Genomic DNA, 13,814 nt, shown 5'->3' with positions numbered 1-13,814 from the left:
GCTTGAAAAAGTATACATAGAATAAGAATTAAATTCTTTTTTGAATGTTGGTTACTATTTGCAAGAAGGGTTTTATGCTTCCATTGCCATGAATAAGCCAAATGAAATAAATCAAATCAAATACAGACAACTCTCTCCTCGCATGGAACATCATACACCATTGAGAATGACCTGAGATGACAGAACAACACTGAGACACCAGAGAGATAATTTTCCTTTCTATAGCCAAGCTGAAGCTGGCAAAAAGGGAAGATGATATTCAATCCAAGGTACGGATTTAGCTTGTGCTGAGGGTTATAGAAAATTCTCTCCTGTATACCGGATGAACATACATCTGGTGTATGATCTGATGAGGGAATATGAATGCACATGTTGCATACACACGTCCCCTATCAGGGCATCCGTACATAAGGATTTTTTTTTTCTTTAAGCTGACTTTCATGGTTCAGGTGGCGTAAGGAGCTCTGAGTGATGATGAGGACAAGGATGAAACAAAATTCAAAGACTGAAAGAAGATAACCCTTTTGAGAGTGAAAGATCATATAAATATTTAATATAATGAAGTCCATGGTATTAAATATAATCAAGTTTATCCATTAACACAAACAATTAGTTGAATGAGCAATTCCTAAATGCAATTATGTACACAACAATTAGAATTCCATTTTAGAAAGAATTAGGTCGATCTCATACTATAAACAATTCAACAGCAAGGTGCATTAAATAACTTCCACTGGATGCTGCAGAAAAGAAATATACTAAGTTTCTTATGAGAAGGTAATACAGACTTTTAGACCATGGAAGTTCCTTCAAGTGCATACAAGCATACCCAATTGAGGAAAACACAAGAAAGTTAAAAAAAGAAGCTAAATCTAAATTCTTAGAGCAGCCTCGTCAAAAAAATTTAGTCAAGTCAGCAGCTTTTCCAAGATTTAGAAGCTAACCACAATTTCCTGGATATCAGCATTCATAATAGGTGCAGATGTCAAACCGACCACGAAGACCAGGTACAACATTCATCAAACAATAGTATAATCTATCAGTTTATTCTAAAATCAAACTTAAAATAATGCAATTAGACATTGCAAAACCTAAATATTATCTTATTGGGCAGAAATGTAAGCCTACAAAGTACATAAAGTGGAAATTATTCAATAAACATCCCTTCTAATTAAATAGTAATTTATCCGTGCTGTACTACAACTAGTTCCACAGGAAAAGGACTTTCTCCAACAAGGATATAAAAAATATACAACTTATGTCACAACGAATTCAAACTGGTAGTCGAATGAACTGCCCCTTGACTCTCAAGGTAAAGAAATTCACTTGAGAAGCATGGTTAAAGGCTCACATTGGATTATTCTGTAAGCCTAAGACATGAAATGTTTAAATTACTCTTACTCAGAAAATAATAATAAAATAATTACAATGTATTGTACAAACAGAATTTTCTCCCATCGTCCCAAACAAACCTGCCAGCTGAACCAATGTAATTCATTTAACGAATAGTTATCTTGGGTACCAAAACATTCCTTTAATGCCCTCTGGATCAGGTTCAAAACCTAAATTTCGATAGAACTCCACAACTGCAATGTCAATGTACAAAACAAATTTTAAACTGCTTAAGGTAACTTTGCAATTGATAAGGTACAATTTGTAAAATAGTTGCAAAAGAAATAAGGGAAGGACTAAATAAAAGGGCACTATTTATAAGGTTTGACACGGTAGAAATATACTGAGGTAAAGCAGAAGCTTGTAAGTTGATGGGCAAATGGGTTCTCACCCCTATATACTCAAGGATAGAGATGATTCTCAGATTTATAACATGCATGCTAAAATTAGCATACGAATGGACCAACTTTGGCAATTAGAACAGGATTCTGTGGTAATGAACTTGAACTACTACTGTTTAGAGTTATACCTTGACTATCTGCGAAGAGAGATATATTCCCAATATCCCTTTGTAGAAGAGCTCTTACAATCTTTTCAACAAGGGCCTTACCAAGACCCTGGCCCTGTATGGAAAGAAAATAGTCAAAATAAATTTATTGCAGTTTGCAATACATCAAACAATATTAATGTTTACAACACCAATGGTTTCAGCTCCCATAATGCCCACAATTTTACTCGGAGAATCTAACAAAAATTTTGAAATCTCAAACCATGACTGAATTAGAACATTTCACACAATGTTTTGTAGGTGTGACAAGAGCCATTGTACTTGAACTAGTTTGTGACAAAGTCCAGTTTTGTGTTGAGTTACTACCAGGTCCTTCTTACCCAACCTGGCCCAAAGACCTGTTTTATATCACCTAAGGACAAAATCATGTCAATAGTGGGTATATAGCGATTGGCGAGCTTCAGTTTCTCCCACTTGTCATAACTACCATATGCACTATTTCACTTATCATGCTTCAATATGTTTTGTGTTATTACAATTTTTTTCCAACACAATGACCTTTATATCCACAATAGTATCTTTGCCACTCATGCCTGCATGTGAATCCAGGAATGTTTGTCCATGCTCATGTAACACAAATTATACCTGATAGCTGGGATCAACAAGAACATCCCAAATTGTGGCATTGAAGGCATGATCTGATGTTGCACGAGCCAAGCCAATTAACTTCTTTTGGTCATTCCCCTCTGTCAAATAACTTCTCCTAAGTACACTAAAATGTTCATCAAATAATTTTAGAGGTAGAAACAAGTTTGCATATAGCTTAACATACCGTTACAAGCGAATATGAGAATACTAAAGCACTTCAATTCTCACTAAGTACCTGATCCTGGTGATTTCCTAACAGAATGCAGTGTGGCAACCATATAGCTATTTTTCAAAGCTGCAGCTAGTTTTGACAGCGGCCTCCGAGGCCAGCCTACCTGTTAAATAGTTGATTTTCAGAAGTAGAGCATAATACAATCACAAAACCCCATGCATAGTGACAACATGATGCATATATAAGTATGAAGTCGAGTTCTTTGACTTGCAGCTCTTACTTATGTGTGCACAAACAAAGATACTGACAGCCCATAGTTACCTTATCACATAGGGCTTGAAGATCATAAACATCAACATCTCCACCCGATGAGAATATAATTTGCTCAATTTCTCCATCTTGTTGAGTCTTTTCAATAAGAACAAACTCCTCAGGCATTGGCTCTTCCTCTTCTTCAAGTGTGGAGGGTGGATCCATGACTTGTGTTGTGTTGTTTTTCAAGAAACTGCCAGGAGATGTAAAAGTGAAGCCCCTCAGAATAAGAATACAAGTAATGAAACTGGCAAAGTTGATGATAAGATGACAGACAATAGGTTTCTTCTTCATGTGAGAAGAGTTGTGTTAGTTTGAGAGTAAAGTATAAGGTGTATAGTTATAGAAATTAGGTATAAGTTTTTTTTCTGAAAGAACTAAAAGGGCTCTAGTACATAAACCAATCTAAAACAGCAAAATTCGTTACCACCAGCTCAATAAACCTTCCCTATATAGAAATTCATGACACTACAAACTCGGCCAATTAAGAGACAGGAAGCTGATTAAAGTTGACAATACACAAGCACAAAAAGACCATATGTTCACTAAACGGTTAATGTTCCACTAACATAAATTCAACCTCACAGAAATGGACTAAACAGCGCACATTAATTTAAACAACCAGGTAAATGAATCAATCAGAAAAGCATATATGTATCTTCAACCACATGTGTATGAGTTTGGCGTGTACAGTGGAAAACAATATAAATCTTCCCTTACCCAGATCTGATAGAGTCCCAAAAGTTAGCCTTGAGTCGTGAAGCTTTAAAATTTCTGCTGGCTGCCAAAGAAAAAGTAAAAGCTGAATGTCACAAAACCCAAGACAGAAAAACACAAACTAATCACCATTAAAAACAACAGATTGTGAACCTAACATACCTTTGGAGAACCCGTAATTGAAATTGTGTGGAAACAGTGACTGATAGGAGAATTGAGAGTGGCAATCAAATGAAACAACTGGGTGTCTGAAAAAACATGAAAGAAAATCATAATTAAACCAAAAGAATAGAGTCACTTGAAGAGGATTTTGCCAGTGATTAAACCTAACGTAAAGCTTACAGAGGAGAAGAAGCCATAGCTTTTTGGGTTAACATTTTTTTATCTGGTTGCAGATTTTCTCTCAGTCTCTGTAGTCTGTACTGTACCTATCTTTAGAATTAACTATGGCTGCTAATGCCAAACATCAACTTGCACATTTTTAGTCTTTTTCACTTTACCCCCCATTTACTTTTTCATTTATCATGATTTTTTTAAGAAAAAATTTAACTTTTTTTTTTTACATTTGATTTTTAGTATTTTCATGTAATTAATCATTAATATGTTTTTATTTTTAAAAGGGTATTATCATTTCGCATAAATTTAGATTTTTTTATTAAACATTTATTATATTATCATCAGGTGGCAAGGCCAGAGTGCTAGCCACGCGAGGAGCGCCCAAGCCGGCGGCCTTGCGCGGTGAAAAGGAAAGGCCAATGGCAGCCGGCTACCCATTTTAGTTTTCAAATGGGCTCTACTTTTCTTCTAATTGTTTTTTCATTTTAACACTTAGGAAGAGAAAAGGAAGTGAAGTACTTGGGTTTGGCTCAAATAATTGCTGTCTTTATTGAGTTCTGTGCCACCTCTGTCGCCACCCTCCACGCCCACTCTCTCTTTGTCACTCTGTTTTATTCTTTTTCCAATCCACCACGCCCATACATTTCTTTATATTATCATAACCAGTGGCGGATTTAGGATTTTTGCCCAAAGGGATCCCTATACTTCTACCATAGTTTGTTACACAACTAATAAAAACTTTAAAAAAATTATCAAACCTTAAGCAAAGGATATAATATAATAAAGTAATGTAATAACATGATACTTTATTACATAAATAAATCTATGAGAAGCAAAATATTGAGCAAATTATGTTAAAAATAACATCTAATTCATAAGAAAACACAATAAAATTTTTATGTAGAAAAATTTTTTCAATTAAAGAGAGCAAAAGACCACGGAAATCTAATGATCCATTTAAATCCAATATAATTAAAAGAGTTCACAACAATCACAATTCGAAAAAATGTTCTACACAAATTTCTTATTTCTCTTATTTTTTTTTTTTTTTTCGCTCTCAAAAATTATAATATAAATTTTCATAACTTTGATCAGGCATAGCCTAAGCTACAATCAAAACTTAAATTAAGTGAGCGTTACCTTGACTTTTAATATGAATTAATAAAAAAAAAAAAATTTCTTAGTATAAACATAGATAATAACTCAAACTTCTTAAATAATTTTGAATTTTATGTAACGGATCGTACCCTGACTCTGATACCAGCCCAGTCACTTCGCGCAAGCGTCCTTCGTGACAAGTATTGTCACGAAGGACCCTTGCGTGAAGTGGCCGGACTGGTATCAGAGTCAGGGTACGGTCCGTTACATAAAAAGGAGCTAGTCAAACGATGACGTTTGAAATATAGGAAAGTAATGGGTGAAGGATGAAGAATAACATTCAGTAAAATATAGCTAAGGTTTAATTTGGGAAAGCATGAACATTCTTAAAAAAAAAAAAACAAAACAAACTCACAAAATACATGCCTTTTTCCATCAAATTAGAATAAAAAACTTTAAAAAATAAGTATGATTCAACCCTAAAATAAATTAAAACGAAATGAGCAATACACATACCTAAAACTGATAAAACAGAAAACAAAGCTAATTGTGACACCTTGATTAGTGAAAGCTTCAACAATTTCAGTCTTCAAAAGTTTTAAGAACAGATACGATAGAGAAAGTGAAAGAGAGAATGAGAAAATAAAGAATTTTAGGGATAAAATCATAAAAAACAGATTGACATAGAAAAAAGTGGTAAAAATTTTAAACTTTTGATATGATGTAAATCTGGAATATATATATTAATAACAAGTTTTTTATGAGTCTGAATATATATATAATATTTCTCATTAAATATGAAAATAGCCCTAGATATATATCTATATATTAATAGAATTTTTTAATGGTCTATATAAACTTTTTTTTTTTTCAAATGTGAGGGTAGGCCAAGGGCTGGGTCCGCCCCTGATCAGAACTGCCATGAGAAATCTCAATGGTGGACCAACAAAGGCCCCAGCCCCTACCCAATTTAACATCAAAATCTCACTCAGATTTCTTCCCCAATTAACTCGGTTGGCGCTCCATGCCTATCATCTCCATTCCACCCACAAAAACATCACATCAAATCATTTACATATTCATTCAATAAGGTTCCCATAACTTAGCCATGTCCTTGTCCATCGTGCCTTTTAGCCGTGAGAAAAAAAAAATGGAAAATTTATTGAATATATGAGGTGAGTGTAAAATAAAGCCGTTAAAAGGTTGAATGCAGGGGATAAAAAGCAGTCAATTCAAACAAAACAAAAAAATCAACGTACGACAGTGTGTTTGCTTTGCTTCTCGTAACGTCTTGGCCCCAACTTCGAAACTTTGAATAATAATTGAGCTCTCTTCTTTTGTATTTTTTTTCTTTTATCTTTCAGAATTAGCGTGAGTTCTGTTCTGTCACTCTTCATCAAGTCCTCTATTTTCTTCTTTTTCAGATAAGTTGACATAAATAATACATAAAGATAACACAACCCAACGACGGAGAAAGCAAAAGGTGACTCCAGTTCTTTTCAATTCAATTCATCAAGCTGTACATGTCAAAAAGACAAAGGTCATGCAAGTAAATTTGTGCCACTTTGAGTTATTAACGTCGTTTCAAGTTCATTCTCCAGCCTCACATGGTGAATGTTATTGACTGTTCTTTTGACTGACTGAGTTTGAATGAAGCTGATGAAAGAGACATGGTTTCTAAGCCTCCTTCCTTCTTCCATCCGCTCTCCAGCTCCCAAGTTCTGTAACTCCTTCACCACTCGGTAGTTTGCATTGCATGTATTGTTAAAAGTGTTACATTTTTCTTCCAAGGTTTTGGATTAGAATATGGAGGCTTCTAGTCTTATTGTAATTTTATAAGTGTATTTTTCTTGTCCTGTTAGCTTGCTGAACGTGGGATACTTCACTGCTTGCTTAGTTTTAGGCTTAACGGATGATTTGATTTTTAGTTTTAAATGGATAAACAATTGGTATTTGTACTGCAAGTATTTTTGTTCAGATTCTTGTGTTTTTTTTCTCACTTTGGTTATGCTGAGACATGAAAAAAAGGTTTCAGGTCTGAAGTAAAGAATGTGGATGGTTCCAATTCTTCTGAATTCTTGTTTCTTTTTTCTTTCTTTTCTTTTTTTTAATCTGACCTACAAATTTTCTTGAAGAATTTAATTTGAATGCGGTTATAAATCATTTTAGAATGCTTATATTTAATAAATATCCTTCTGCATGCAGTATCTTTTCAGATGTTGCAGGGGACATTACAATTGTTGTTGATGGGGAACCCTTTCTACTTCACAAGGTAAGGCTCCTTTTATTATAGTGTTTTGGTGATTTTATTCTAATATTTTCTGGTGTCTGCTTTTTATGTTGTTTCATGAACTTGGTTTCAATAAAGGTTCTTTCCTCCATATTACTTAATGTTAACAATTGCAAAATCAGGCCCAAGTTTTATTGATCTGGTCTAAACCTTAGCTCAATTTTCTTGTTGCAGCCTTGTATAACTAGCAATCTGAGCTCAATAACTACTTGATTTGTCCAAAACTAATCAAATTATGTTATTTGTTTTGGTTTTTGAAGTTTCCCCTGGTCTCTCAAAGTGGAAAGATTCGGAAAATGATTGCAGATGCCGAGGATTCTAATAATTCCAAATTGGAGCTTCACAACTTACCTGGTGGACCACAGGCATTCGAGCTTGCTATGAAATTTTGTTATGGTATGAACTTTGAGATCACAACTGCAAATGTTGCCCAATTGCGCTGTGCTGCAGAATACTTGGAAATGACTGAAGACTACCGTGACGAAAACCTTATTGCACGCTCAGAAGTTTATCTGAATGAGGTTGTGGTACAAAGTCTTGAAAAATCTGTGGAAGTCCTTTCTACATGTGAGATTCTACCTTCCTTAGTAGAGGAAGTGGGGATTGTGAAGAGATGCGTGGAGGCTATTGCTATGAATGCTTGCAAGGAGCAATTGGCATCTGGTTTGTCTCGGTTAGATTGTGATGGTGAATCGACAGAACTCAAGGGTGGGTGCCTTGATTGGTGGATTGAGGATCTCTCACTGCTTGGAATTGATTATTATCAGAGAGTCATCTGTGCCATGGGAGGCTTAGGTGTTCGACCAGATAGCATTACTGCGTCTTTGATGCATTACGCTCAAACATCATTAAAGGGTATTGGAAAATGTCAAATTTGGAATCCAGCAAGGATGAGATCAAGCCCTACTGCAGTAGAAAATGACCAGAGGACTATACTGGAAACTCTTGTAAATCTTCTGCCAACTGAGAAAAGCTCTTCCATTCCACAGAATTTTCTTTTTGGGATGTTAAGGATGGCAATCATGGTGGATACAAGTATTGCCTGCAAGCTTGAACTGGAAAGAAGGATTGCGTTTCAGTTGGAAACGGTTTCACTTGATGATCTACTTATACCATCCATCCAGGTTGGGGATTCATTATTCGATGTTGATACCGTCCATCGGATACTAGTAAATTTCCTGCAGCGGATTGCAGATGAAGAAAATGAAGAATGTGGTTATGAATCAGAAGGCTTTGGTTCTCCAGGCCACGGTTCTTTGTTGAAAGTAGGAAGGCTTATTGATGAATATCTAGCAGAGATTGCTCCTGATCCTTACTTGAGTTTGCAGAAATTCATTGCTATGATTGAGATATTGCCTGATTATGCTCGAGTTATTGATGATGGGCTTTACAGAGCAGTTGACATATATTTGAAGGTAAGACTTTTTTATTTTGCTGGATGGTTAGCCTAATTTTTCTATCATTTATGACTAAAATAGATTCCTGTTGAATCTCAATTATTACGACTAGTGTTGCTCGAGTGAGCCAATTTCTTTCATTGTTTTCTCCTTTTCAGTTCTAACTTTGGTCAATGTCTTTCATATTCTTGCCCAGGCTCATCCAATGCTGACTGAACATGACTGTAAGAAGCTGTGCAAGTTCATAGACTGTCAGAAGCTCTCACAAGAAGCCTCCAATCATGCAGCACAGAATGATAGGCTACCCGTACAGATGGCCGTCAGAGTCCTCTACTTTGAGCAACTCCGTTTGAAGAATTCCTTATCTGGAAATTCTGGAGATGGATTCCTGTCACAGAGAATAAGCAGCGGTGTCCCCAGTGCAGCCATGTCCCCTCGAGATAACTATGCTTCCTTAAGGAGGGAAAACCGAGAACTAAAGCTTGAGATCTCAAGAATGAGAGTAAGGTTGAGTGAGTTGGAGAAGGAGCAGATATTCATGAAACAAGGTATGATGGATAAGTCAGGAAATGGGAAAACCTTCTTTACCTCCCTCTCTAGAGGGATAGGAAGGATTGCTATTTTTAGTGGTCCGGCAGGAGGTAAACGTCAAAAGTCAGGTCGTAAATCTAGAGCAGAAGGGAAAACCGGCAGGAATCGGAGGCACTCTGTTTCCTAGGTTAGTTCTTTACCTCAAGCGAACTAATTGGTCAAGTGTATATGAGTTCATGTATCATGAGTTCTGAAAGAAATATGGCAGTTTACTTGTCAGGCCCTAGATGAACAATTCTCTGTCACCTCCACAAAGAAAATGAAGTCTGAAGATTGTTCAGGTCGTCTGGAAAACCTTGAGCAATCTCTGGAAATATATAATATAAATTTCTTTCTATCTCATCCAAACATCACTGACCAATTCATTTAGTTAAATCCCCCATTGTTATTGGCAAGATTATTTGTCACATTGAACACTTGTGTATTAGTATGTACAAGTAAGCAATTTTTTAGATCAAATCAGTTGAATCAGATGAGTTACTCTCCTTTTACATGTTTGTACAAACGGATAAGAGTGGAAAAGGAAGACATACTCTGCTTTATTTCATAAAATTATTAGAGAACAAATCAAAGGATTAAGCCCTTACTTAGAGCTAGAAAACTGATAACAAGAGAAGCATTACTTCTTGAAGAAGGAACCTTTTGATCTAAAGCAGCCTAGTGTAACGAAATCCTTATATGGAAAGTATATTGGGGAGGTCTTAAGTTTATAAATGGTTAGAGTCCTTCCATCTAATAGGTTAGTTTTTTGAGCGTGAAACTCTCATCCTGTGATAAGTGGTATCAGAGCAAATCCAGTCTACCTTTTGATGTCTTACCAAGCATTCATGTAGAGACATTCACGTGTGATTGTAGGTTCACATGAAAGTGAAGTAAACGGGTAGGCAAGGGGTCTCACCTGTGACAAGGGCGTCACAAGATTGGGTGAGGGAGAATGTAACGAATCCTACATCTAAAGCATATTGGAGAGGTCTTGAGTTTATAAATAGGGAGACTCTCTCCACCTAATAGATTAACTTTTTGAGTGTGAAACTCACAGCCCGTAACACTAGTTAGTATATTCACAGTTTATATGCAAGTTATATGCCCAGTCGTATAATTTGTGTATAAAATGTGAATTTACATATTTTATAAGTACAGTTGAATTATACACTACTCATATGTCCCAACCGTATAATTCGGCCCTAAATTTTTAAAATAAAATGCCCTAAATTTTTAAAATAAAATTTTGTTATTTAATCAGCCAAAACGTCATGTTTTAAGTGCAGTTTGCTCAAAACTCAAATGAAATGAAATCACTTTCTCTTCTTCAATTCTCTTCGTCTCTTTTTTGGCGCCCTCTTCCTCTTCTTCTTCAACTATTTTTCAACTTCTTCAGTTCTCTTTGTCCCATACACCCCACCATCGCTCAAGAGTCAGGACCTTCACCATCACCAACCCAATTTTGGTGTTTGTAATGGTGATGGAGGCTGTCATAGTAGTCTTGCCGTGGTGGTGGTTTCATGCGTTAACTGGGTTTTAAGCAAGTTGGTTCTTGAATTTTTTGGTGGCTTTGTTGGTGGTGCAGTGGTGGCGGCTTTATTAGGGTTGAATTATTGTTGTGTAGATTAGGGTTTTGGATTTGAATGATTTTTCTGGTCTTTTTTTTGTTTTTTTTTTTTATTTTATTATCTTGATGCTTGATAATACATGGAATTTTTTTTTTTAAGGTAGAAAATTTTATTTAAAATATTTAATTTTTAGTTTTAGTTGTGAAAATGTTTCAATTTTTAACAAATCCTGTTCATTTTATTTATTATTATTTTGTTATATTAATCTCCACAGTCTTAGGCTTCGTTTGGTTAGATTTTGGGAATACTACTTTTAGTATTCCCAAAAAAGTTAAACAGTAAAATATCCAAAAACTCACAATATTATTCAACTTTATTCAATATTTTTTAAACCCCCTAAATTTAGGCTTTCAATTAAATACCCCTAAATATTTTTAATGTTTTTGTTACGGCGACTCCGGCCACCCTCCGGCGGTGGTGGCCGGCTGTCCGTATTTGAGGGTGGATTAGGGGTGTTTTTGTTAACTTTAAATGTTTTATTATAAGGGGTGTTTTGTAAAAAAATAAACATAGGGGGTATTTTATAATTTGTAAATCCTACATCGTAATACCCGCCCAATTCAACTTTTTTTTTAATTTTTTTCAAAAAACTTTTCCCAAAAACACAAAATTGTGAACCAAACGGAGCCTTAGTATTTTATTTTGTATTTAGTCTTCCTAGTATGAGAAATGGGGGTACACTAGATTAAGAGTTGTTCGGGTGAGTTAGTGCTTATAAGCTTAAATAGCTAATTTGAGTTTATAAGTATTTAAAATTTTAAACAATTATATGTTTGGTTAAAGTATTTATAAGTAATTGATAAATAGTTGACGCGTTTAATAAAATGTGACTTATAAGTATAATTTATTATTAAAATAACTACGAATAATATTATAACAATGAAATTTTAAAATTAAATTAAGATAATATGGTAATATATTTTGTTAAACTAGCTTATTAACAGAATATTCATAAGCAAAATAATAATAATAATAATTTTTTTTTCTTATAAGTTCAAAAAGTTATAACAAATCGTATTAGCTTAATTTTAGAACTTATAAGTTAGTTTGACCAGCTTATAAATTTAGACAAACACCCCCTAATTCAATGATTATAAAAAGCCTTAACAAACACCCCTTAATTCAATAATTATAAAAAGTTTTAAAATCAAGATTAATATTATTGTATTTTTCAAAACGTACTATTAAAGTTATGTCATATAAAATCAGTATATACTCATATTGTATTTTTTCATATCCAAATTTTATGACTGAATTTTTATAAATATATTTTTCACCATATACCCGTATCATACCCTTACCTATTTTTGGCGTACCCATACTTACTAACCAGGTAATAGCAGTGGAAAGCTCATATACAAGATGCTTAACCAATGCTCAAAAAGAGGATTCTGCCGCTCTTACCATTATAAAGAAAAAGCAATAGACTAAAGACCAGCAATCATGCACCCACTTTTCCCAGAAGGCGCTTCCTAATCTGCAAGAACAGAAGAGTAGAAGAAGAAGAAGATTAATCTTAACTGATTGTTGATCAGTTCCATAAAAACATTAACTTCAGTGAATAGTCAATAATGCTACAAGCAATATACCAAGAAAACAGAATTTATGCAAAGGCATGCTTGGGGCAATGCTGCTGCTGCTGATCAATACATAGCTCAGGCAGTTTTTTGCGAAAAGCAATATCCAATCTATGATCTAAAGTATTCTCACACACTATCTTCCGATCCTGCGAAGCCGCGACTACCCCGCCAGAGCTTTCAAAGCATCAACCAATAAATGTGTTAAACAACAGTATGTAATGTGATCAAAACTTATTAGATAATTTAAGAGATGCATCGAATTTAAGAACTTGCAGATAGAGGTGGGAAATGAAATACCAAGAAGGAGCATGTGGATCTTCATTGCTTGGAGGTGGTGGGAGGTGCACTTTAGTGTCAATGGTGATACTGGGGGCTGCTACTTTGGCCTTCTCAGTATGGTCTTTTATCACTTCATACAAGATTGACTCAACCACTTTATGGTCTATCTCTCTGCACCTCAGCAACACCGCCGGCGCCCTCAGGCTTAGCATAGTCTAGAGGATACAAAAGAAACATATCAAGATTATCAGAATGTAAACAATGTCACACCATTTGTAAATTTAGAAGATGAAATGTAAAAAGAATTGTGATTGCCTGAACAATTAAGCTTTTTAGAAGCGTTTTGTATGCCTTCTTGTCATTGGAAACGCGCACAAGCTCCTCGGAAGCTGAATCTTTCATGGCTTTCACCACATCATCCTGCGCCTGAAGAACTTCTATTCGAGCTGCATTCAATTGGGTTGAATATTCGCTGCATGTATCACCAAATAATCACAAACACCATTGTGAAGATTACAGTTAATGCTCTGCTTTAGCGATGAGTTTACTCGCATTTTCTTGTTTTCCCTTAACGCTCATAATCTTGTTTGATCTTTTTCTTCTCAGCTTCAACTAGTCGCAGTTTCTCTATGTTGGATTCCTGTTAAATTATTTGCAGTCTAAGCAACTCGAAAATTAAGAAAATTTTAAATACAAAATTATTTTGTCAAGACATTAATGACCTCCTCGGCGGAGACACAGATTTCATTAGCTTTCTCCTCCGCCTCCAGGCGGATGAACCGCACCATCTGCTGAATCTGCCTCGATACATCAGCGTCATTCATTTTTTTTTTTTTTTAATTTTTTTGTCTAAATTTTTAGTTTTAATCAGAATTTGTTTTCAT

General features: G+C 35.0%; 3 protein-coding genes across 3 annotated transcripts; 1 reads left to right on the top strand and 2 right to left on the bottom strand.

Annotated features, from left to right (window-relative positions):
* Positions 1–1,150: 1,150 nt before the first annotated feature.
* LOC116105203 (histone acetyltransferase TAP1) lies at positions 1,151–4,256 on the bottom strand. Its single transcript, XM_031391639.1, has 8 exons — positions 4,215–4,256; positions 3,912–4,110; positions 3,753–3,813; positions 3,042–3,225; positions 2,784–2,883; positions 2,546–2,646; positions 1,922–2,015; positions 1,151–1,586 (listed from the first exon to the last, which is right to left on the bottom strand). Exons 1-8 carry the CDS (start codon positions 4,254–4,256, stop codon positions 1,510–1,512), a joined length of 858 nt encoding a protein of 285 aa, XP_031247499.1. The 3' UTR covers positions 1,151–1,509.
* A 2,577-nt stretch (positions 4,257–6,833) lies between these two features.
* On the top strand, positions 6,834–9,939 carry LOC116105202 (BTB/POZ domain-containing protein At3g08570-like). The gene is made up of 4 exons (XM_031391638.1): positions 6,834–6,925; positions 7,389–7,455; positions 7,734–8,888; positions 9,067–9,939. Exons 1-4 carry the CDS (start codon positions 6,834–6,836, stop codon positions 9,586–9,588), a joined length of 1,836 nt encoding a protein of 611 aa, XP_031247498.1. The 3' UTR covers positions 9,589–9,939.
* A 2,573-nt stretch (positions 9,940–12,512) lies between these two features.
* Positions 12,513–13,754, bottom strand: LOC116105221 (V-type proton ATPase subunit E2-like). The gene is given in 6 exon segments (XM_031391655.1): positions 12,513–12,550; positions 12,728–12,825; positions 12,949–13,145; positions 13,246–13,402; positions 13,479–13,570; positions 13,653–13,754. Coding segments are annotated over 6 exon segments (684 nt in total).
* Between the last annotated feature and the right edge of the window lie 60 nt (positions 13,755–13,814).

Source organism: Pistacia vera, unplaced genomic scaffold (assembly GCF_008641045.1).
Source record: "Pistacia vera cultivar Batoury unplaced genomic scaffold, PisVer_v2 Contig495, whole genome shotgun sequence".
Taxonomy (NCBI): domain Eukaryota; kingdom Viridiplantae; phylum Streptophyta; class Magnoliopsida; order Sapindales; family Anacardiaceae; genus Pistacia; species Pistacia vera.
Note: the sequence above shows the minus strand (reverse complement) of the source record. Positions and strands in the feature narration are given on the sequence as shown.